This window comes from Aphidius gifuensis, linkage group LG1, assembly GCF_014905175.1.
Source record: "Aphidius gifuensis isolate YNYX2018 linkage group LG1, ASM1490517v1, whole genome shotgun sequence".
NCBI lineage: Eukaryota > Metazoa > Arthropoda > Insecta > Hymenoptera > Braconidae > Aphidius > Aphidius gifuensis.
Genome location: NC_057788.1, coordinates 23875506 through 23901203, shown reverse-complemented (window position 1 = coordinate 23901203; position 25698 = coordinate 23875506). Strand labels below are relative to the sequence as shown.

The following is a 25698-nucleotide window of genomic DNA, read 5'->3' as shown; positions in this document are numbered from 1 at the left end:
TATTGCGAACTTTTGTGATTTTTGTCAAAAATTAATGGACCTGTCAATGGTTTTGGAGCTGACAAAGGCAAATCTTAAATCGTTGAATAATGGACAAATAGTATGTAAATATCGTGTTTTTTTACTGTGATTAATTATTTAACGCATAAACAAACATAATTACATAGTTTTTATTAATAATTAACCAAAAAAAAAAATTAATTATTTGAGGTCAGATTGCTCCTTGTTACAAAACAAAGAACTTATTAATTTATTTATAAATATTTATCAATATTTGTTATTTATGGCATTGTTGTAGCATCCTTGTTGTATAATAATCGTTTTTTTATTAATAACAATCAAAAAAATATGAAATATTTCAATATTAATTTTCTTTTGTATGAGGCCTTTGTTAGGTTTTATTGCCAGTGTTGAGTCTTTATTTTTTCACTTCGAGATTTGATTTTTTACTGTTAATTTGTTGATTTATTATTTATTTACTCATTTTTTATACATTTACTATTTATTTATTTGTTTAATTATTATTTATTTATTTATCATAAATTTAATAATATTGCTTTCATTGTTGTTAATAATTACTCCAGTTTGAAAAAAAATTATAACATAATGTTTATTTATTATTTTTAATGTTCACAGATGACAATAAGTGTGGCAACATCAAACACAATAATTGAAACTAGAGTAAAAGAAAATCATCAAATACTGGTACATGTGTTTTGTCAACAAAATAAACCAGCATGTGTTGCATTAATAGATACAGTAAGTTACCTTTTTTTATTTCTAAAAATTAAACCATAGTCTGAAATTTACTCATCAATAATTTAACATTTATTTGTGTTTTTATTTTGTTTTAGTGTCATGGATAAAATCACCAAATGATCAACCACTGTGAATTTACAAGATATTAAGTGTAAATGAGTTCCCTCACCTCATGAGTTATTTAATGAAATTATAGTAGCATGCTTTGTCTATATTGAACTAAAGTAGTCAATGACAATAGTCACATGATTCTGGTGGTGTTAATTAATGTGATAAACAGTTAGTTACTGTTGACTGTTGAGCTGTATATATATTTTTTATATATTTGATAAACTTGGTGAACTTTGGTGAGCTTGTGTTTGCTACTTGTTGCTTACCTGTGCTTTTTGGTACATCAAGAATAAAGTGCCTCTGTTGAAATGAACGTTAAAAATATACTCTGAAATCAGAATGACTTATGTTATGATCGGTTAATTCGAGGTCTCCTTTTGATATTTATAAACTATTTAAAAATATAATATTAAATTTATTATAATTTTTAAATAAATACGTAACATATAAGTACATATTAGTGGTGTTAAAGTAGTGCTGGACGTTAGTGCAAAGTATTTTTAAAAAAGTTGTGGTGAAAAATAGTAAAAAGGTTTGTGATCATTGAACCTGTTGCTGATCATAGAAAATCATCATGAACCACTACATGGCCTAGGAGTATTTTGATGACCAGCGTGGGAAGATGAACATTCGCTATAAAAAGGTAGGATTTTATTAATAATATTACAATTATGAATTTGTTTGAAACTCCATGATAGCCTATATGTACATTCTTTACGTCATCCTGCTTTTTATTTACTTTAATCTATTTATTATCTAATAATTTAATTCGTATGCTATTGCTTAGATGATGAGTATCGTTTTTGATATCATGTATTCCCCAAAAAAGTTTTTTAATGCGTTTTTTTTCTGTTGTTTAACGTGCAATATTATATTTTACGTCATTTAAAGATTTGGTGCATATTTGATCTTTTGACTGAGAGCCTTGTCTCTAGTCTTCTTGATCGTCATCTTGTTCAGACTTTGATCTTGGAAAATCCAAATTTGACCATGTTACTGACTTAGCTTTTTTCATTTTAATTTTAATGCTAATGGGTAGCATACTGACTGAACTTTTTGCATTATAAACAACCTGCAAAAGAAAAAATTATATACGTATACCCACCTTAGCTCCAGGTAAAGATTTTAGCGAGCAAAAGCTCTATGGAGGTGAATTTACCTCTATTAAAAGCTCCTATTGTTAGCAAAATTGTAAACAAGAAGACTAGAGACCTCTAGTCTTCTTGGTTGGCACTCGCGTAGTCGCCTATCGCGTTGACAGTGAATAGTGAATACACACACACATATAACAAATAAAAAGTTTGACGTTTTAATTTCGACGAAGAAAAAAAATAATAATATTATTTTGTCATAATATTATTAAAGAGTTTTCAAGAAAAATTAATAATTAATTTGAAATTAACTGAAGAAAATTTTTACGGTAAGTTATTATTTTTATATTAATATTTATTATACTTAATGACAAATTAAATTATAATTATTGTTTTGAGGTTACAAATATTATCTGTAAATTTAGTTGATTACTTTAAGGATGAGTCATTTGATGATTTAATTCATAATCAGTTTAATTTAATTTTACATGTTGAATATAAAGAAACAATAATTACATATTAATTAATAAGAAAAGTTTTCTTTTATTTTTTGTTTTTTTTTTAATTGTTTAATTTTTACATTTTTATTATTAATTTTAGTTTTACAATGGAGTGGTTATTTGGAAAACGAATAACACCTGAACAAATGCTCAGGAATAATCAAAGAGCCTTGAACAAAGCAATGAGAGATCTTGATAGAGAAAGATCAAGAATGGAACAACAAGAAAAAAAAATTATTGCTGATATTAAAAAAATGGCTAAAGATGGACAAATGGTAATTGTTAAATTTATAATCAACAACAGTATAATAATAATTATTATTTAATATTAATGAAACTTTATGAATTAGGATGCTGTTAAAATTATGGCCAAAGATCTTGTTAGGACACGTAGATATGTTAAAAAATTTATGCTAATGAAAGCAAATATTCAGGCAGTATCTTTAAAAATTCAAACTCTTCGTTCACAAAATGCAATGGCTGGTGCAATGAAAGGTGTTACCAAGGCCATGCAAAGTATGAACAAGTAAGTAATATTTATTACCACAAAAAAAAAGAAACAAAGAAACCTAAAATAACAATAAAATATTTTATTTTTCAGACAATTAAATTTACCACAAATACAAAAAATTCTTCAAGAATTTGAAAAACAATCTGAAATTATGGATATGAAAGAAGAAATAATGAATGATGCCATTGATGATGCAATGGAAGATGAGGGTGACGAAGAAGAGAGGTAAATTATTAAGCAAAAAAATGATAAATCATATTAAATTGATCTACAAAAAAAAAAAAAAAAAAACAAACATGATTAATTGATTGTTTTAATATTTTATACACAGTGATGCTGTTGTTTCTCAAGTACTTGATGAATTGGGTCTTCAATTGACGGATCAATTATCAGGTCTTCCACAAGCTGGTGGATCACTCAGTGTAACTGGATCAAAACAACCAGTTGCTGCTGCAGCTGCTGGTGCTACTGCAGGTGGTGGTGATGAATTGTCTGATGCTGATGCTGATCTTCAAGCAAGACTTGAAAATCTTCGACGAGAATAAATACTAATTTCATCAATAATGCTCTTTTTTTTTCTTTTTTTTTTTTTTCATTGTGATAAATTTATAAGAGAGAAAACAAAACAAAAAAAATACGCCTTAATTGCGCTTTTTGCTGCACATTTATCTAATAAAAATAAATAATATATTAAATAAATTTTTTTTAATTACTTATGAAAGTAATATTAAGCGCAGCTTGTTTTTTTTTTTGTTTAAAATATTTAAATAAAAATATTGTCTTCTCATCATAATTTTTATAAATAAATTTTGTTAATGTATAAATAAAAATTAATAAGATTAATCTATTGAAATAGTTTTATTCAATAGCATTTAAATTTTTCTTTTTATTTAGAAAAAAAAAAAGAAAACATTTTCACATTTTAATAATCGAGGAAAGTTGAATGAAATAATTTACAATCAGAAAATTTATTGAGGACAAAAGAAAAAAAAAAAAAGCTCTGTATATATTTATCTAGAAATTTTGTTCATTTTTTTTTTATTTTTTAATAGATATTATTGAGATGTAATATTTAATTTATTTTTCGTTTTAATAGGCATACTTTTATTTGGTTAATTATTTTATTATTTTCCAAATAACAATTGGAAAAAGTATTTTTATTATACAAAATTTTGTGGGACTTTTTTTTCTTTTTTTTTTCAATTAATCACATGTATACATATTGTCAATACCTTCGAATTGATAATCAAGAGAATCCCTAGAGAAAAATATTTTTTTTTTTTCAATTTTATCAGGGATATTTTCTTAAATTGGCAATTTTAAATATTTTTTTTTTCGTACTTATTTGTACGATTTATAATATTAAAATAAATTGCAAATTTTAGGACTATAATATTATTAATTTACTTGTTTTCTTTTTTTCGAAATTAAATTAGCTCTAGTTTCAATTTTCTAATTTTTCGTCATTGCAAAGTTGAGCTTTATTTTCAATACTGATGTTTTCTTTTTGAAATTTACAAATTTATTTATATTTTTCATGAATTTTTTTTTTTATCAACTCGTTTTCCAGTCTTAGAAAATCTAACGAATTATTATCAAAGTTTTTTTTTTTTTTTAAATCATAGTTAAATTAATATCTTAATATTTTCTTCAAGATTGTTTTATTTCTAATGCGTGTACAAACTAAAATGGATTGTACGAAATATCTATTGGTTTGTTTTTTTTCAATTAATATATATTATAGTTCAAGGTAGTTCATTTCATTTACGTATAATAATTATCCCAGGCTCGGGTTTAACGATTTTTTTTTTTATATATTCTATAATTTATTCAAGTTATTAACGATTCATTTGAAAAACTATTAAACAAGTCACCAAATTTTTAAGCTACATTATTTATCAACGTGAGAATAATAAAGAAAAAAAAAAAAATGATGATGAATCTGACAAGATAGTGTCAATAATAAAAATCAATTGAAAAAAAAAAAAATAAAATAAGTGAATCAAAATGTGAGCCATTTATTTATTTTTAAAATTAATTAAATTAAAAATATATCACAATTCGCGGTTGTTATTAACACTCTTATTTAAATCAACTAAATAATATAAGTATATATTTTTAATTTATATTTATTATATTTTTTTTACAGAATAGAAAAAAAATTAACTAGATGAGGGAAACACAGTTTTTTTTTTTTTTTTTTTTAAATATTATTATATTAAGTTATATACCCTGACTTAATATTTATCATAAATATTATTATTTATATTTTTTTTGAATTTTTTAAATTGATGATATGATGAATCATATATTTATGTTTCATCTTTTTTTTTTTTTTTAAATATATTTACACATTTAAAGTGCTGAGGCCTTGCATATTAATTTGAGATATGGTACATAATTTATAATAATAATTATTAATGTAAATATATTATTGTTTTTTTTTTTTTTTTTTTTTTTTCAAATAAAAACAATTATTAAATATGATATTTTTAAGTATTTAAATTATTTTTAAATATCCAACTATTTAACATGAAATTGTTTTGGTTATTTGAATATAATTTGTTGGTCAAGCATTTTTAGATAAATAAATACAAATCTTAGGCTATAAGATGTTTTTTTTTTTATAGTTAAATAGCCTTACATTCTGTGCGTTTACTCCGGAAACATTATTTATATAATACAATATTTACAATTTGTTTTGTTTTTTTAATTTTTTATTTATTTTTTTTTCACATAATAATATTAATAGTTTTCACTGAAAGTCAAATTGTCCAAACTTGAACTTTTTCAGCAACTATACACCAACTTGCATGATCATAATATGATGATATAATATGAAGATTTTCAACGTATTTATTAATTAATTGATCAAGTTCACCTTCTCTAAATACATGATAATATTGATGATAAGTTATAGCACCATCACCATCACCACTATCATCACGTTCTGAATTTAATGATTCTTGTGATGATGAACTACTTATATTATTATATTTTTCATTTGTTATATCTTCGGATATTGATTTTTTTGAATAATTATATTTTCTTTTATCTTTTGAATTATTACTTGATACAAGTGAAGCTGTTGAATCATTAGATAATTTTTTATTATTTGTTGATTCATCAGATATACTTATTGTATTGTCAATTGAATCACCAATATCACTTGATTCAATTGATTCACCAAGTTTTAAATATGATTTATCAATTGATGTATTTTTAATATCCAATTTATCATTGTCATTATCGTCATCATCATCATTTTCAATTCCATTTTCCATTGGTATTAATTTATTATTATATTCTGAAAAATCATTATCACCTGTTGAATTTTTTAACCATGCAATTGTATTATCAACAAGTTGAGTATATTTACAATCATTTTTATATGATGATAATATTTTTTGGGTATTATTATTTTTTTCAATTAATATATCATTATTAAATTGTTGTTTTTTTTCTTGACAATATTTATCAATATCATTTATTAAATTTTCACTTAATTTTTCAGTAAAATTAATTAAATGTTGATGACATTCATCATTCCATTTTTCATCATTTGGTGATATTCTATCAGTTTCTTTTAAATAATTTTTAACTTGTTCAATTTTTTCATTTGTTAATGTTTTTATAATATCAATATCAACTGGTTCATTTATTATTTCTTTTTTTTCATTTTGTGTATTTGATTTAATAACATGACTAACAGCATCTTCCAATGAACTTGCAACATTTGCTGCTGCTTCAAGTAAACGTAATGATTGTGATGATACTTGTGATGATATTTTTGTTTGACAATTTACTTTATCATCAACAATATTATTTGTTGTCGTCGTTGTCGTCATTGTTGATGTTGTTGATGTTGTTAAGTTATCTGTATTATCTGTAACTTTAATCATTGATAATTTTTTATTTAATATATATCTTTCATCAGATATAACACTGATAACAGAACCAGCTGATTCTGGTGATGAAACACCACTTGAATCACTATCAAGATCATCAGTTTCTGGATTAAATAATTCAAGTGATAAAAGACGTGGTAAAGTTCTTGTAACTGTTTCAAGTTTACCAGCTGTTGCTGTTGATGCACGTCTTACTAATGGAAATGATGATTTTGTACAACGTGTTGCAAAACCTGGTTTTTGTTTTAGTAATTCTTTAATTTGTTTTAATCTTGATTTTCTACTATCATCAATTATTATTGATTCATTACTTGTAAAATCTTGTATTTTATTTGTCATTATAAGTGGTGAAATATCATTGGGTACTGTTGTCACATTATCTTCATCAATTGTAATATTTGATTTTTTAGTATTATCAATTAATACATTATCATGTAATTTATCATTATTAGATTTTTTAATATCATCATTTTGTATATTAAAATATTTATTTTTAGTATTATCAACATTGACAATTTTATCATTGTTAATGAAATTTTTTTGTAAATTAATTTCATTAGTTTTTATTGATGGTTTATCAAATGTATAATTAATATGTTGATTTTTTTGATAATTTGGACCAAAAAATGGACGTGAATTATATAAATTAATTGTTTTTGGTGATAAACCAGGTGGACTAGGTGGTGGCAGAGATTTACTTGTTGCTGGAAATTGTTTTAATAATGGTGATATTGATATCATTTTAATTCTTTGTGTATGTAAATCTGGTGGATGTTTTATTCGCGGTGATGGTGGTGCTGATGTTGTACGTAATTGATAACCACTTGGTACATCAATTAATGGTGGAATTTCACGTTTTGGCACATAAATAACAGATGCAAAACTATCCTCTGAATCAACACTTGTATCACTTTGTAAACTACTATCTTTTGATGAATCTGAACCATCTTCTTTTGATAAACGTCTTTCAGTTATTTCATTTGTATCTTTTTTATAAATAATTTTTATATTTTTTTCATTTTTTAATAATTCAGTTGTTTTATTATCATCATCTTCATCTTCATCATTATCATCATTATCAACACAATCATTTTCTGAATCATTTGATTTCCAACCTTGTAATATTTTAACAAAACCATTTTTAATTGACATACCAGATACTTTTTCCATACTCATTGTTGATTGTTGTAATCTTTTTGTTAAACCATTTTTTAATAATTTAAATTTACGTGTTGCATTAACAGATGATATTGAATCTTTAAATGTTTCAAATGTACTATGTTTACATATTATTTCTTCATTTAATGATGCTTGTTTCATTATATTTTTTCTAACATATTCACGTTCAGCAATTCTTCCCATTGACATAAATTCTTCATTCATTGAACTTTGTTTATGAATATTTCCACGTTTTCCTGATAAACTTTGATGAATCTAAAAATTTAATTAATCATTAAATCGTTTTTTTTTCTCTTCTCTCTCAATTATTAATTACAAAAATAAATATATACTTACATTTGTTGGAAATTCTGGAAGATCTTTTATAAGTTCTCGTATGGCAGTATCTTCAGGAATCTCCAAACAAGTATCATCAATTAAATGAGTTTTTTGCTTAACAAGACGTGGCTTGTAAGCTGTAAAAAGTAATGGTGGTTGTGTTGGTGATACTGGTCGTGATGATGGTGGTTGTGGTGATGTTGTTGTTGTTGTTGTTGTCGTCATTGATTCTTCATTGATATTAAAATTTGATCCAACTGTTGAACATAAACCAGGTATACTTGATCTTGATCTAACAAGATTTGATCGTTGAATTTCAAGTATATCACCAAGGCTTTTTGATTTAATATTAAATGTTTCATTTTGTTTATTTATTATTATATTATCATCTTCAAGACGACGTAATTCAATTGGTATATCATCAATATCACCACAATCATGATAATGATGAATATTTTTATCATCATAACCACTACTACTACTACTACTAAAACCACCAATACCACTACTGTTAAAACTTTCACGAAACCAAGGTTGATTATTAGAATTTCTTTTTCCACCAGCTAATTTTTGTAATGCACGACGAAAAAAACTATAGCATGTTTCATTTGGACTTGATAAACTACTTGTTGATGGTGATGGACTAAATATTTGTTCATTCCAATGATTTTTATTATTACAATTATTTTTTTCATATTTTGATTTTTTTGTTTTTAATATACATCCTTTTTTTGATGAATTTTGACGTAATTTTTTCATACATGGTTTCATACCAGAATTTAAACAATATGATTTTGGCCATGGTACAAGTACATCTTGTGATTCAAATTTTCTATGACGTTGTTCCATTGCCCATACAGATATAACAAGTTTTCCACCAATTCTTAATACTCTTGCAAGTTCTTTTAATGCATTTACACGACGTTCTGTTGTTGCAAAATGATGAACAACTGCTATTGAAAGTACAGCATCAAAACTTTCGTCTCGAAATGGTAACGAGAGATTGTCACATACTAATACCTATAGAATAGAAAAAAAAATTATGTTTATTTTTTTTCTTTTTTAAAATAATATTTTTGCAATATTATTAGATTTTTTTTTTAACCTACTTCTTTTTCTTTTTCTCGAGCTATATCTGTCAGACGTTTACATCTGTCACCACCAACATTAAAAATATTTTTATTGGCATTTAGGTATTTGCCATCACCGCAACCTGTTTAAAAAAAAAAAAAAAGAATTAAAAATCCAGTTATTAATTGATGAAGAAAAAGCAATGAATCAAATTATTATTGCTAAATTAAGTGTGATTCTAAATTAAGTAATTGAGAGTGAATATTAATGAGGTCATCATTGAAACGTATATATAGAACTAGAGTATGAGTGCAAAGGACAGGCATCATCAGAATACAATGTAAATCGATTTACCATTTGATAATTTGAATGTCAATGTATTTTTCTAAATGGGTACAACCAATTCTTTTATTTAATTTTTTTTTTTTTTCATTTGTTTTCATACTCTATTTCTACTTTTTTTTTGTCCCTTTCAATTTCTTTTTTTTTTATTTCTATTCTTATCATCTCTTTTTTTCTCTCGTTGCTTTATGCATCTAGAGGTCAACTATCGATCCCAATTTGATGTCAATGTGGGCGAAATAGCTGGGTGGAGGCAAAAAGAGACGAAAAAAAAAAATTATTAAAATCAAGAAAAAGTTTTAAACGATTGACTTCTCATTATGCAATAATAAATTGATTTGTTTTTTTTTACATTAACTTTAAAACTTTTTTGGATATTTCAATGATGAAAAATAGAAAAAATAAATGAAAAAACCAACTTTGACAGATATTAATTGAAGTTTTAAATATATATTTAATATTTGAATTAAATTTAAAATTATATCCGGAATAGTGTCTTAAATAATCGAAATTTGACATTCGGAAATTGAATCGTGAATATTCAATTATTTTAAATGATAATATTCTGATTGATTTTCATTTGATTAAAAAAAATAATATGCAGATAAAAATAATGTGATTATATTATTAAAAATAAATTTACCAATGTCACAAACAAGTGCACCAGGTTCAAGTTCTTCAAGAAATTTATAAACACTTGGCCAGTGTCTTGTTTGAGCTGTTTTTTCAGCACATTGTTCATAAACTTCATGAACATAAGCCTGCTCCAAGGCAACAGACCTAGCTGCATGTTCACCGTGGCTTACAGACATAACTCACTGGTTACCTATGGTGGCTTTGCCTCATTCAGAAGCCTCACCAGTATTCTGAAAAAAAAGAAAAATAATTAATTAATTATTATATTTAAAAAATAATAATTGTTTATTTTTTTTTTTTTTTTTTTGTTAATTAAAAACCTTTTATATTTTTAATTTATCATCAGCTAAATTACAGCAAATTTTTTTTCCACAATTTTAATGAAAAATAAAAAATTAATATTTATTAGATAATATAAAATAATTATCATTTTTTTTTTAGATATTAAAATTTCCAGGCAAACAACCACAATTAAATAATTCTTGAAGAGCACGTAATATTTTTTTTTCTTTATTATTATTTTTTTTTTTTGTTTTATCACTATTTTTATTATTATTATTATTATTTTGTGGCTCTTCATTATGCCTCAGGTGTTGGATATTATATTTCTGACACCATTGTAAAAATTCATATGAATTTTCATTTCTTATAAATGTTACAATTGCCCAGAGGGTATTAAGATTACTTAAATTTTTTTTTCTTCTTTGTAAATAAACCTGACATATATCCAAGTAAAGTATTAAATCCACAATATTTTTACTTTCCATCATATCAAAATTAAATAAATAATGAAAAATATAATTTAATTTCACTTTTTAAAAACACTAAAATATATTATTACTATTTGGCTTTTTACAAAAAATTATAAAAAGAAAAATTAAAAATTCACTAATTAGACCTTTTTTTTTTTTCTTTTTTAAGACACTTATTAATTATTCAGTAATTATAAGATGAATTAATAAAGTGACTGTGTTTATTATTATTTCACAATTGATTAAAAAAAATAAAAAATTTAATGAAATTAAAACATGGTCAAGGTGGAGCCCTAGAATGATCCAGCAAGGACATTTGATTTTTAGCAATCTGTAAATTAATAATTGACATAACTAATTTTTCGACTAAATAAATCTTTTGGATTTATCAATGATGATGATAATGAAGTTGTTGATAAATTTAATGATAATTGTGTCTATGTGGTCTGGACCAAAGTGGATACATTGGAGGCCTGTGTCACAATCGACTAAGGCAAACAGGTGGATGGACTGAGGCATCTCATCAAAGGCACTGGTCACCCCCTTCATCATCATCATCCCTCTTTCATATACTCTCTCGTTATTATATAGCTCCGCCTACACACGTGAATACTGAATTGTTACTATAAGTTACTTGTGCGTTATTTTACAATATACATATACACAAAGTTGAGTGCAATTTCAAAGTGGTAGCGAGACTGCGCTTTAAATTTATTCAATATTATTATATTCTTTTGACAAATAAACTGGGTTATATATATATTTAAAAGTTTAACAAGTTGTCCATGTTGATATTATTTTTATTTTTATTTTTGAATGTCCATCACAAGTCACTGTGGAATATACAAATCTCTTAGGTCATTTTATTTTGTTATATTAAATTTTGTCATTTATCATAATAGAAAAGTTGAGTGTTGTTTATAATTTTTTGTTTTTTTAAATTTTCATTTTTATAAAATATTTAACCGTATAAATCAATTACTTTGTTATATCAATTTTCTCAATTTTGTCATTCTAATTTTATTATAGATTGCCTTGAAATGACATTACTGTGACACAATCATTTTTTTTTTTTTTTCTTTTTTATGATAAAAATGAAAAGAAATTTGATTAATTATTTATTAGTTATTATCAGAGATGAAAGATCATGTGAAAATATAAATTTATGGTTTATGTATTTATACATAAGACAGATAATTTAAAAAAAATAAAAGTTTACATGACAAGTTGAATATCAAGTAGAATTATTTAACTTTATATTTTTATAAAATACTTGATAACTTATCTGTCATACTTATAGTATATTTAAAAAAATATTTATGAATATTATTTTTATTTAAAAAAAAATACAAATTTTAGATATGGAATTATAATAATCTCAATTGTAGTATAACCGCATGAATTAAATTACCATGAAGAAGTCAAGATCACTTGATGTTTGAGGCTTTATGTTGGGTCAGGGTTGTGTTGCATTAAACCAGGGTCGTTCATCAATTCAAATATACCAATGTATTTGAATTTTTATTTGTGGTACAGTGAAGACACATGCTTTAACCTATTTATGTCCACTTAGCTATTGTATTTCAATGTACAAGCGCAGTCATAAAAGAACAAAAAAAAAACATATAAATACAATAATCCTTTTAAATAATATATCTATATAATATGTCAGGATTATTGACCTTAATATTTGTGTCCTCAAATTCTCAATAAGACACAATAAATATAATTATTTTTGTCTATAAGATATTATTAAACTATTATATAATAAACAATGTTTAGTACTTTCCCGAGTAAAAAAATTAAGTCTTGTTCGGATCTCATAAAGATCTCTCCTGAATCTCGTTTGTAAGGCGAATAGAGATTATTCAGAGACAAATTAAAAAAGAATTAAAGAAAAATTATAGACGATAAAAAAATTTCCTATAGTGACAGAACAGATAAAAAAAACGTGGAGTCGGATTTAAAGTCGGAGTCGGACTTAAGTTCAGAGTTAGAGCTAGTGCAAGTAGATATTGTTGAATTTCAAAATTTGAGTGCTTGCTAATTTAATTGTGTTGTTATAGAATTAAAACAATTTATTTACACATATTTAGGCTAATTTTTGAGTCCATATTCAAATAAAAACGTAGTCAGATTTAAGGTCGGAGTCGGAGTCATAGTCGGACTTAAGGTCAGAGTTAGAGCTGGTGCAAGTAAATACTGTTGAAATTTAGAATTTAGGTGTTTATCTATTTGATTGTGTTGTTGTTAACTTGAAAAAATTTATTTACACATATTTAAGTCAAACTCAGGATCCTTTTTTTAAAAATAAAGTAGAGTCGGATTTAAGGTCGGAGTCGGACTTAAGGTCAGAGTTAGAGCTAGTGCAAGTAGATATTGTTGAATTTTAAAATTTGAGTGTTTACTAAGTTAATTGTGTTGTTATTGAATTAAAACAATTTATTTACACATATTTAGGCCAATTTTAGAATCCATATTCAAATAAAAACGTAGAGTCAGATTTAAGGTCGGAATCGGAGTCAAAGTCGGACTTAAGGTCAGAGTTAGAGCTGGTGCAAGTAGATACTGTTGAATTTTAAAATTTAAGTGTTTATCTATTTAATTGTGTTATAATTAAATTAAAAAAATTTATTTATACACATATAGGTCAATCTCAGAATTCTTTTTTTAAAAAAACGTAGAGTCGGATTCAGACTTAAGGTCAGAGTTAGAGCTAGTGCAAGTAGATATTGTTAAATTTCAAAATTTGAGTGTAAAGTAATTTAATTGTGTTATAATTGAATTAAAACAATTTATTTACACATATTTAGGCTAATTTTAGAGTCTATATTCAAATAAAAACGTAGAGACTAGAGTTAGATTTAAGGTCGGAGTCGGAGTCAATTATCAATTATCAAATTATCAAATTTAGTGTTGAAAAAATGAATAAATAAATTTAATACTAATTTAATCAATGAAGTTTTTTATCTCACATTGATTATAAAAATTAAAAATTTTATATTGAATATAGCTTTTGTTTAAAAAATAATAGTCTAATCAAACATTTTTTTTTTTTATATTAATCATGAATTTTCATTGATGAATAGTTATCATGTATTCATGTCGTTTTAATAATTTATTTTAATGATCAGTATTTTTATAGACGTGATTATCATTCAACTAAAAATATATATATTTTTTTTAATATTAAAAATGAAGGTTGGAACAATTTTATATATAACGTTGTTGAATAAAAGTTTTAAGAACAATTTAATACAAGTAAGTAGCTAATTTAAAAAACTTTTTAACAAAAAAAATATAGTATTCAAATTATCGAATTTTTTCGTGAATTTTAATTAAAGTTAAAATTCCAGAGATTATCTTTTTTTTATCATTTTTTTTCTACCATAAAAAAATCATGCAAGATAAAAACCTGCGCACCCATTATTCTTTATAAAAAAAAAAAAAAAAACAAATTCACGTTTTGATTGTGAAACCTTCAACACTTCTGATTAATGTTTAAGTGTAACTATTAAAATTTCATCTAAAATTTTTATGATTAATGAAAGATTTGTTGTATTACAGGCATTTTGATATTTTCATATAATACAATATTATATACCTAGAAACCTAGATTATGGTGAATGCGTTCTAGTTGCACTTTATAGATTAATGAAGGTCATATTGTGGTTTTAATAAATAATAATCATCTTCCTTTTATTTTGATAATTATTTTTATCTAAACAATAACCAACTATGTTTTATTTTTTCTATTTTATAAATCAAAAATTTTCTGTGAAAGGAAAAATAAATTTACAATAACAAAAGCATAAAAAGAAATTAAAAAAAAAAAAAATATAAGTATATACCATGATTATATAATAAAAGTATAGTTTAATAAAAATAACAAATAAATTCAATAAATAAAATAATAATCAATGTGTAAACACTGGAAAAATACCCAGTGAAATATAATTTTTTCTATTCATTATTATCAAAAAAGAAAATAGAAAAAAACCCATGATAATAAAATAATAAATATATAAATCGATATATATTTATAAAAGTATGATGGGTACACAAATAATAATAAATAAAAAAAAAAAAAAAGGATATTTGATTTAAGTTGGGTATAAAAGATAGTAGCGTGCCCAACCCGCGTGATCAAGGCAGCCATGAATGAATGGCAGTACGTATCGATTAATCCGCACCGCCCTAGTTTACAAAATACGCCAAATAATATACTACACTTTGAAATACATATAATAAATTTAATGAACTAAATATATCGATGTCTTGATAATAAATAAATTAATATATATAAATATCAATATTTTAGAAAACTCATATGAATTAATTTGGTATAAAGATAATATTAAAAAATTCAAAAAACAATAATTAAATTTTGATTTAATAAATAAATTAATATAAAGAAATAGTTTTTTATAGTATTGATAAATATATTCAAATATATTTGTCGTCAAGAAAATTTTATTGATGAAATGAAATCAATGAAACAATTGATTAATATTATATGTTCTTTGACAAATTTCGAATTCCACCTCGTTGACGTCGACGTATACGTTTGCATATATACATGTCTTTTTTTGCTCATCCTATTTTCTTTGTTCCACCCACAATTTAAATATATATACATATATATATTTTACAAAGACACTGCACACATCAATATAAATATATTTATATATGTATGAACTAGGTTTTTATATCACCGTGAAAACTCAGTGTCTCTCCCAATCACCATAGCTCATTCATGCCAGCACCTGGTCTTGTATTAAATCCTTTTTTTTTTTTTTTGACATTTCTTACAAGCAAAAATAAATGAAAATATTCATTTCAGGCATTACAACTAATTCTATATCGAAATAACGAAAAAAAGCTCTCGAAAATCATTAACTTTTTTATACATCCTTTTTTTTTTAATTATTTTTTTACGTTTATATGTATGTACTTACAATGGTCATGATAAAACACAAATTTTCATTTTTCTTATTCTTCTTTTGTCGATGAAATACAATCATTACACTTAAATTTAATAATTAATTTCACTTTCATATTTTAAAAAAGAAAAAAATGAAAAAATTGTCAATTAAATTTACCACTATTACACTCACATAAAAATATAATATATAATTATTTAAGTATTCAATTAAAATTATATAAAATTATTTACTTGTGCTTTTTTTTTTTTTTTTTCTGTCTAAATAATAGGACACACGATCGCTTCAACGTCAACTAAGATACTCCAGTTTAAATGGTGGGCTTTCACACAGCTTGCGGGAAGTTTTTTTTTATTTTTTATATATATATATTTATATATATATTTTTTTTTTTTTTGTTTCAGGAGAGGGTTGGCAAAGACTGAAATGACCGGTGGGGTAAATGCTGACACACTGGAATACGAAAATTGAGCTTGCAAAGGTACAATGTGGCGCCATCTTGAACATTGAACTCTGAATGTCTGAGCTTTTCGATTGGTTATTTCCCTGCTATATTATTCTTTTCTCCGTAAGTTTATCTTTATCATACACCCTTAATTTTATTTTATTTTTCTTCTATACATAAGAATATTATAAACTATGATACAAAAAAAGAAAAATACATAGATCCCTTATGTGTTATTTTTCTTTGGCATATTGTATTTTTGTTTATCAATATTTTCTAGCATCTTTTATGCTTTTGATATATATACAAACAAGTTAAATAATTAATAATAAAAAGAAAAGAAAAAAAAAAAAAATTCAACGAAATAGAGGGATATAGAGGGATGATAGAGGGGTAGAAATGATTGAATCGAAACGCGTTACTACTGGTTACTATATATCATATACGTTTTTTTATCGTAATGACGTAAGTAGAATATCAAAAGGAGGAATAAAAAAAAGAGGAAGAGAATAGTATATAGAATGTATATACGATTATCTTGATGTTGAAGAATGACAAGTATATATATCTGGGGGTGGTAGATAAAATTTTTCCTCTTTGACCCACGTGATACTCTACGTCCTTCCGTTGCGTCTATTTTTAATGAAAAAAAAAAAAAAAAACACACACACACACAAACAAGTATATATATATTTTGAAGAAAAAGCGCATCCGCACAATGTATACTTGTATGAAGGGGTTGTTTGAGGGGGTAGATATTTATATACACAGACAAAATATAAAAAATAAGCACGCGCGTGAAACACCGTCAACGGTGGCGCCTGTTTTAGTGACGTCACTGCGGCATTTTGCGGTGATTTTTTTTTTTTTTTTTTACTTGTTATTTGTTAAGGGATGATTTGTACTATGTATATATATCTATCATCATTATCATCATAAACATATAAACATACAAAATAAATTTATGCAAATGTATATAATTTATTTTTGAAATGTAATTTGTTTATTTCAACAGTTAATAATTAGATAAATAATTATTATAAATATATATTATAATAATTATCATCTAAAAAGAAGAGGAGATATTTAGATATATAATTTTTTTTTAGTTAAATTATATATTTAATGCGAATGAATCGACATTTGAAATTTATTTTACATTCAAGTTATGTTTTTTTTGTATATTAGAAATTAATATATTAAATTGTGGGTGTGAAATAGTGTGAATCACAATGAATACTCTTTTAATTTGATATATATTTTTTGTATATGTGTGTGGTAAAAACGTATATAAGTTGAGCATAATAAAAGGCTACTGCTAAAGAATATGGAAGTGACTTTCACTATCTATCTGTTGGTCGGCTTGGTATTATTTCGTTATATACCTACATGTATTTATAACAATAATATATGTATGTATTTTTAAAATGGTACATAGAATATTGTAAACTGACACCGATATCATCAAAAGAGTAAAGAACTATAAAGACAAGGCAAACAGGCACAACACAGGGGGAAAAGAGGGTTTAAATATTAAGGTGGGAGGATTTTTTTTTTTCTTAAATGAAACACAAAATGAGCTTGTCAAAGTTACAAAGAGATTGCATGGAAAAACTCTAGGGTAATAAGAATATTTACTTGTTCAATCTTTGTGTCAATGAATGATATATACTCCAAGACATTTATTTTTTTTTAACTTATATCTATTTATTTATTTTTATTTTTATTATACTATTTAATGTTCAGAGTTCAGAATATATATACAACAAATATATATATACAAGATTATAAAGTTAACGTAATAATGTTTACTTAAGATATATAAAAAGATGCAGTTTAAAATTGCTTAATATATAATAATTTTAAAAAATTAAAATATATTCTTTTAATCATCAATAATAATTATGAAATAATATTTATAAATATATCAATTATGTAATACTTAATATACACAATGAAATATTGATTTTAATATTATTGATGATTAAAAACAGTAAAAGTAAATTAATAATAATTAAATTGATATATATCTTTTTTATCATTTTTATCATATATTATTATTATTATTATCAAAGTACTCATCCATATAATTGTTGCTTGGAATTTTACTTTCAATAAGAAAGTATATATATCATTGTTTAATCTACCGATATTTATTATTATTTTTTTTTTAAATCAATATTATTATATTGTATTATTATTTTTAAAGATAAATTTATCTATTATTTTTTATTATTGATTATTTTAAAAGATGTTAAATCAGGATAAAATTCAAGTCATACGATTCCAATTTTATGATTTATGATGCCTTTGAGTAGCGACCTTTTTACTTTATATATTTTTATCAAATTACATTTTTAATATATATCTACTTTTTTTTTTTTTAATTAATAATAATTTCATAAATTTCATAATGATTGTTATAATAGCATTATAATAATATATATAAAAAAAAATGATTACAAGTTAATAATATAATCATGAGATTTTAGAATGAATGATGAAAATATATATTTTAAAGACAAAGAAGCTGTATAGCTTAATGTTCCCCACACCTAATTTAAATTCACATGTATATAAGAAAAAAAAAAAAAATATATACCTATACATTATTATAAACTAGCTTAGTTTATATATAAAAATATAAAAAAAAAAAAATTGTCCTGTGTGAATGGAAAGGATTGAAGAGAGGAGGCCCCACCTTTTGGATTCTCTCGTTGCAACCAACGATTCAACTTTTTTTTATTTAAATTATTATTATTATTATTTCCCTTTCTGAATTTTTATAATTTTTTTTTTTCTTTTTTTTTGTTATATATATTATTTATTTATATTTTTTTTTTTTTTTGCAATATACATATGTGTGAGTTGAGGGAAACTTAAAACTAATACATTTAAAAAAAAAAACTCCTCACTCTCATGTCTACCAGTGTAAAAATGAAATGGGCCATTGGGTGAAAGTACTTCTTAACTCTGACTCCAGTCTACTTGACTCTTATATCAGATTAGTCTGGTATTAACACTACAACTGTAACCATGTGTGTATAATATATATCTATATGAAAAAAAAAAAATTGATAAATATATTTTAATAAACAATATAATCAACAAAAAATAAATTAGTATTAAGATATATATTTCAAACAAATAATAAAACAAACACAATATATATATTTTTTATTTTTTTTTGTAGATAAAATAATCAACAAGTGGGTAATGATTAAGTTGGTGATTATCAGTGTTTTTATCACTCCCTCTGTTTGTCATCCAACGTAATTTGACGACAACATCGTATACATAAAATTCGCTGAAACAAGCAATGCTGTCAGTCGTTTAAGTCAACTTCAACAGTGAGCTATCACCAAGCCCATCAACATCATCAACTTGTACTTGAAATAATTAATATTTTATTTAAAGAATAATTATTAATATTAAAAATTGAATAATATTTTTTAAAAAAAGTATTTAATATGTTGGTGATATCATGCCTTGTGCTGACTATTATCAGCTCGGCTTTTGGCTTGGACAATGGTCTTGCTAGAACACCACCAATGGGCTGGCTTGCTTGGGAACGCTTCAGATGCAATACAGATTGTAAAAATGATCCTGACAATTGTATAAGGTATTTAAAACAATTTTTTTAACATTATTATTACATATATAATATTTTTAAATTTTTTTTTCAATTAAAAATTATGTAAATATGGTTTTTTTTTTTTTTTTTTTGCTACAAAATTTTTTATTAACGTCAAGTTCATTGTTTCACCTTGGATAAATATTTAAACATGTTTATATTCAAGTCAAATGCGTATGTAGGTCAGTGTTCTCTGTTATTGTTATTGTTTTTTTTTTTTTAATTTTCACTTTCGCATATTTCATGACTTTTTACAATAGAATTATTATTCCTTTTTTTTCTTTAATGTACTTAGACTGTATAAATATTTTTTTTTCTAAACTTCATGAATTTGTGAAAAGCACTTTTACACGCTTCAGAAAATATTAGCCTTCAAATATATTTATGAATATTTTTAATAAACTTGTATATTTAAAAAAAAAAACATGTTTAAAAATGTCAAGGTGTTAATTAATTTTAATAATAACATTTTTAATTTGCCAATTTTATGTTTTTAAATACATTAATTATTATTGAATCAATATATAAATTTTTAATTTTTTTTTTCTCTTTTATATATGTATATTCTTATAATTAATATATATGTTATGATGAAAGAAAAAACTTTCAAAATAATTAACATTCAATTATCTCGTGGAATATATATTTGATAAATTATTAATTTTTATTTTTTGCATATATATCATCATTTATTATAAACCAAGCTTTCAAGGTAATATTTTTATTAACATCTAGAGTCAATCATAAATTCTGATTCATCTATTGTTACATGAGAATTTTTATGTAAAAAAAAAAAAAATAATAATAAATTATTATTTAAGGATCATATATTTTTTTTTATATATTCATTGACAAACCTTGAGTTATACCGAGAAATGAAAAAAAAAAAAAAAATCATATCAATTATTATTTATTTTTTTTTTGACACGAACAATTTACTTTGTTATTTCCTGATGTCTTCTTTTTTTATTTTATTATATAAAAATGAATATTCATTAAGATATCAGTAGTCAAAAGTATTTATGCTCAATAAAATGTTAATAAATTAAAAAATTAAATAAATATTTAAACGTGTAATTAAATAATAAAACAACAGATAAAAATTAATCAATCTGTTATTGTTTGAGTAAAATTAACAAATGTTTTTAAGTCGAGTTCAATACTACCACTTGTCCCAATAAATTTATATAACACTTGTAAATAATTGATAAGATTCTCTGATATTTAATCTAAATTAATCAAGATTTTTATTTTTTTACGTAATATGTCAAATATTAATTAACTTTTGCGTATATTTAGTCATTTAAGATAATTGAAAAAAATTAATAACAAGTAATTGATTAGTTAAATTTTATTAAAATAAAATTTATTTATTATTTATAAATTTATTGGTGAAAATATGGTATTGAATAATTATTTAAATTATAAAATTATGTACATTATTCACTTTGAATAATTAATTATAATAGTAAATAATTTTTTAAATAATAATTTTTGTATTTTTTTTTAAATTACAGTGATCAATTGTTTAGAACAATGGCTGATCTTGTTGTTGAAGAAGGCTATGCAGCAGCTGGATATGAATACATTAATATTGATGATTGTTGGATGGAAAAAGATCGTAGTGTTACTGGAGATATTATACCAGATCGTTCAAGATTTCCCTATGGTTTAAAAGATCTCAGTAATTATGTAAGTTATGTCTCATTCGGAACATCCACTTTTTACTACATATATAAATATATATTTTTTATTTTTTATTTTAATCTTAATCAACCATCAAATCCACTTTGCATTTCATTTATACTTTCTCAACTGGATATATACTTTTTTTTTTTATTACTTTAAAAAAAAAAAAAAAAAAAAAACAAGTTATCTCATCTTGCTTATAATAATAATTTTATTTATTTTTTATTTTTTAGATTCATGCTAAAGGATTGAAATTTGGTATATATGGTGATTATGGTAATTACACATGTGCAGGATATCCAGGAGTTCTTGGATTTATGGAAAATGATGCTGCATCATTTGCTGACTGGGATGTTGATTATGTTAAATTAGATGGATGTTATGCAGATCCAGTACAAATGGATAAAGGTATATATTTCTTTTTTTTTTATCATTTAATATTGATTTCTTTTTTTTTGTTATTATTTATGATTGTTTAAGGATGATTTATAAATAATAAATTTCATTTTTCTTTTTGTTTATTAGGATATCCGGAATTTGGTTATCACTTAAATCGTACTGGTAGACCAATGATATACTCTTGCAGTTGGCCAGTTTATCAAATCTACGCTGGCATTAATGTAATGACAATTTTTCATATATAAATGATGATTATTTTTTTATTTTTTTTTTTTCTCATGGAAACATGTGTTTGTAATAAAATGTGATGAAAGTTTAGAAAGTCAAAGTCAAATGTCTATTTAAAGTTGAAAAAAAAATATAATATAAATATTGTTATTAGTTTCATTTAATTACTTGATTTGATAATTTATATTTTTATCTATTATTTTATTTTTTTTTTTTGTTTAAATTACAAACGTGATTTTGAAGTTAATTTAATGTAAGTTATTTTTATTTTTTACAGCCAAATTTTTCATCAATTATTGACAATTGTAATTTGTGGAGAAATTACAATGATATACAAGATTCTTGGTCAAGTTTAGAAACAATAATTGATTATTATGGTGATAATCAAGATAGTATTGTGCCAAATGCTGGTCCAGGACATTGGAATGATCCTGATATGTTAATTGTTGGTAATTTTGGTCTTAGTTATGAACAAAGTAAAACACAAATGGCATTGTGGGCTATATTAGCAGCACCATTACTTATGTCAGTTGATCTTAGAACAATAAGACCCGAATACAAGGCAATATTACAAAATAAAAAAATTATTGCTGTTGATCAAGATCCATTGGGAATTCAAGGTCGTCGTATATACAAAGTATGATTAATTTTTATATTTTTATAATTGACTTATTAATTGATTTATTAATTTATTTAATTATTATTTTTTTGTCTACATCTAGCACAAAGGCATTGAAATTTGGGCCAGACCAATTACACCAGTATATCAAAGCTACTATTCGTATGCTATTGCATTCTTGAATAGACGAACTGATGGCACACCCTCTGATGTATCAGTTACGCTTAAAGAATTGGGACTACAATATCCGGATGGATACAGAGTTGAAGTATGATATTATTTTTTATAAATAATTGTTTTATAAATTTAATAATAACATTATGTGTATTATAATTAATGTTTCAGGATCTTTATGAAGATGTTGACTATGGTGTACTCACATCTGCAACAAAAATCAAAGTCAAAGTTAATCCATCTGGTGTTGTTATTCTTCGTTGTGACATTCAACCAGAAAATGTTATTGCACGTAGTCAATACAGTCAATATTCACCTTTAAATCAAGTGTTCAAAGTTAGACAAAATTCATTTGTCAAAAAATAGATTTATATTTTAAATTAATTTAACAAAAAAATTGCCAGTATCTTTAACATTATTTCAAGAGTATAATACATTTATTTTTATTTTTTTTTTAAGATCATACTGAGATTATTATAAAACTTTTTATAATTTTTTTAAATAATTACAATGTCAATCAAATTCATATTAGGGGTTTGATAAATGTATTTCGACGACTTTAATTTGCAGTAATAAAGAAAAAAAAAATTGATATAATTAAACATACTTTCGCTTGAGCCTGTTTTTATTATTGTATTATTATTATTATAAATAAAAATCACTTGTTTTACTTAATAGCTCTGTGGTTTCATTTTCCTTTAATTATAATTAGTTATGTAATAAATCAACATCGCCGATTTAATATTTTCAGTCGATTAACTTCTTCAGCTTCCTGTTTGCCTAATAATATTTCGAAAAAAAAGTTTCATTGGTACCAGGAACATATAATAAGAAAAGAGTATTTGATATTTTAGAAAATTTACCTCCTCAATTTTCTGTTTGCCTAATTTTTTTTTTAAATTTTTCAATAATATTTCAAAAAATATCGAATACCTCTTTGCTCATTCTATGCTCCTGTTACAAATCTATGATTTTTCCACAAATTTTTTGAAATTTGATAGAAAAAAAATTTTTCGAGTATCAGGAACATAGAATGAGCAAAGAGGTATTTGATATTTTTGAAAATACCTCTTTGCTCATTCTATGTTCCTGTTACAAATCTATGATTTTTCCACAAATTTTTTGAAATTTGATAGAAAAAAAAATATTCGAGTATCAGGAACATAGAATGAGCGAGGAGGTATTTTCAAAAATATCAAATACCTCTTCGCTCATTCTATGTTCCTGATACTCGAATATTTTTTTTTCCACAAATTTTTTGGAATTTGATAAAAAAAAAATTTTCGAGTATCAGGAACATAGAATGTGCAAGGAGGTATCTCCAAAAAAATTTTTTTTTGTTTAAATTTCAAAAAATTTGTGGGAAAAATTTTCGAGTATCAGGATCATAGAATGAGCAAAGAGGTATTTGATATTTTTTGAAATTTTATTGAACAAGAGGCGCCATCTATTTTTTATTTTAGGAACTATAGGGTAAACACATTGAAATATCATAGATAGAAGAGGGCTGTTTTATCAGGGTTATAGAACAGGGAAAGAGGTATTTTTTGAGTCAACAAGTTCAGCGCCATCTATTATTTTTCATAGGAACTATAGGGGTAACACATTAAAATATCATAGATAGAAGAGGGCTGTTTTATCAGGGTTGTAGAGCATGAAAAGAGGTATTTTTTGCGTTAACAAGTTCAAAGCACTTAAATATTATTTTCATAGAAACTATAAAGGTAATAGAAATATAATAGATAGAAGAAGGCTGTTTTATCAGGGTTATAGAACAGAAAAAAAGGTATTCTTTGGGTCAACAAGTTCAGCGCCATCTATTATTTTTCTTAGGAACCATAAAGATAACACAATGAAATATCATAGATAGAAAAGGGTTGTTTTATCAGGGTTATAGAACAGGAAAAGAGGTATTTTTTGAGTTAACAAGTTCAGCGCCATCTATTATTTTTTTCAAAAACTATAGGGTAAACACATTGAAATATCATAGATAGAAGAGAGCTGTTTTATCAGGGTTATAGAACTGGAAAAGAGGTATTTTTTGAGTCAACAAGTTCAGCGCCATCTATTATTTTTCATAGGAACTATAGGGGTAACACATGTAAATTTCATAAATAGAAGAGGGCTGTTTTATCAGGGTTGTGGAGCATAAAAAGAGGAATTTTTCGATTCAACAAGTTTAGCGCCATCTATTATTTTTTTTAGGAACTATAGGGTAAACACATTGAAATATCATAGATAGAAGAGGGCTGTTTTATCAGGGTTGTAGAACAGGCAAAGAGGTATTTTCTGAGTTAACAAGTTTAGCCATCTAATTCTATGTTCCTGATACAAATCTATAACTTTACCACAATTTTTTTAAAATAATTAAAAAAGAAAATTTCCGAGT

The 25698-nt window shown here is 24.1% G+C and overlaps 3 protein-coding genes across 4 annotated transcripts; 2 read left to right on the top strand and 1 right to left on the bottom strand.

Annotated features, from left to right (window-relative positions):
* Nucleotides 1-1341: 1341 nt before the first annotated feature.
* On the top strand, nucleotides 1342-23915 carry LOC122854841 (alpha-N-acetylgalactosaminidase). 2 transcript variants are annotated; one of them, XM_044155864.1, is made up of 9 exons: nucleotides 1342-1513; nucleotides 16526-16689; nucleotides 19760-20188; nucleotides 21718-21892; nucleotides 22123-22297; nucleotides 22415-22509; nucleotides 22794-23153; nucleotides 23239-23403; nucleotides 23481-23915. In XM_044155864.1, the coding sequence occupies exons 3-9, from the start codon at nucleotides 20037-20039 to the stop codon at nucleotides 23673-23675; spliced, it is 1317 nt and encodes a 438-aa protein (XP_044011799.1). In that variant the 5' UTR covers nucleotides 1342-1513; nucleotides 16526-16689; nucleotides 19760-20036; the 3' UTR covers nucleotides 23676-23915. The 2 variants fall into 2 exon arrangements, with proteins under 2 accessions (XP_044011799.1, XP_044011790.1); XM_044155855.1 differs by lacking the exons at nucleotides 1342-1513; nucleotides 16526-16689 and adding an exon at nucleotides 19494-19604.
* LOC122854855 (charged multivesicular body protein 2a) lies at nucleotides 2100-3577 on the top strand. Its single transcript, XM_044155877.1, has 5 exons — nucleotides 2100-2290; nucleotides 2562-2736; nucleotides 2812-2987; nucleotides 3063-3197; nucleotides 3304-3577. Exons 2-5 carry the CDS (start codon nucleotides 2569-2571, stop codon nucleotides 3515-3517), a joined length of 693 nt encoding a protein of 230 aa, XP_044011812.1. The 5' UTR covers nucleotides 2100-2290; nucleotides 2562-2568; the 3' UTR covers nucleotides 3518-3577.
* Nucleotides 5672-16515, bottom strand: LOC122854833 (M-phase inducer phosphatase). Its single transcript, XM_044155843.1, has 5 exons — nucleotides 16137-16515; nucleotides 10434-10656; nucleotides 9487-9590; nucleotides 8396-9397; nucleotides 5672-8314 (listed from the first exon to the last, which is right to left on the bottom strand). Exons 2-5 carry the CDS (start codon nucleotides 10600-10602, stop codon nucleotides 5738-5740), a joined length of 3852 nt encoding a protein of 1283 aa, XP_044011778.1. The 5' UTR covers nucleotides 10603-10656; nucleotides 16137-16515; the 3' UTR covers nucleotides 5672-5737.
* Nucleotides 23916-25698: the final 1783 nt, after the last annotated feature.

What these genes read in the sequence shown, in the direction of transcription:
- LOC122854841 (XM_044155864.1), top strand. Translation starts at nt 20,037, where the DNA reads ATGTTGGTGATATCATGCCTTGTGCTGACTATTATCAGCTCGGCTTTT. An exon ending in TAAAAGATCTCAGTAATTAT is followed by an intron (nt 21,893 to 22,122) that starts GTAAGTTATGTC and finishes TTTATTTTTTAG; the next exon opens with ATTCATGCTAAAGGATTGAA. An exon ending in AAATCTACGCTGGCATTAAT is followed by an intron (nt 22,510 to 22,793) that starts GTAATGACAATT and finishes TATTTTTTACAG; the next exon opens with CCAAATTTTTCATCAATTAT.
- LOC122854855 (XM_044155877.1), top strand. Translation starts at nt 2,569, where the DNA reads ATGGAGTGGTTATTTGGAAAACGAATAACACCTGAACAAATGCTCAGG. An exon ending in TGGCTAAAGATGGACAAATG is followed by an intron (nt 2,737 to 2,811) that starts GTAATTGTTAAA and finishes TTTATGAATTAG; the next exon opens with GATGCTGTTAAAATTATGGC. An exon ending in GAGGGTGACGAAGAAGAGAG is followed by an intron (nt 3,198 to 3,303) that starts GTAAATTATTAA and finishes TTTTATACACAG; the next exon opens with TGATGCTGTTGTTTCTCAAG.
- LOC122854833 (XM_044155843.1), bottom strand. Translation starts at nt 10,602, where the DNA reads ATGTCTGTAAGCCACGGTGAACATGCAGCTAGGTCTGTTGCCTTGGAG. An exon ending in CTCGAGAAAAAGAAAAAGAA is followed by an intron (nt 9,398 to 9,486) that starts GTAGGTTAAAAA and finishes TCTATTCTATAG; the next exon opens with GTATTAGTATGTGACAATCT. An exon ending in TTCCAGAATTTCCAACAAAT is followed by an intron (nt 8,315 to 8,395) that starts GTAAGTATATAT and finishes TTAAATTTTTAG; the next exon opens with ATTCATCAAAGTTTATCAGG.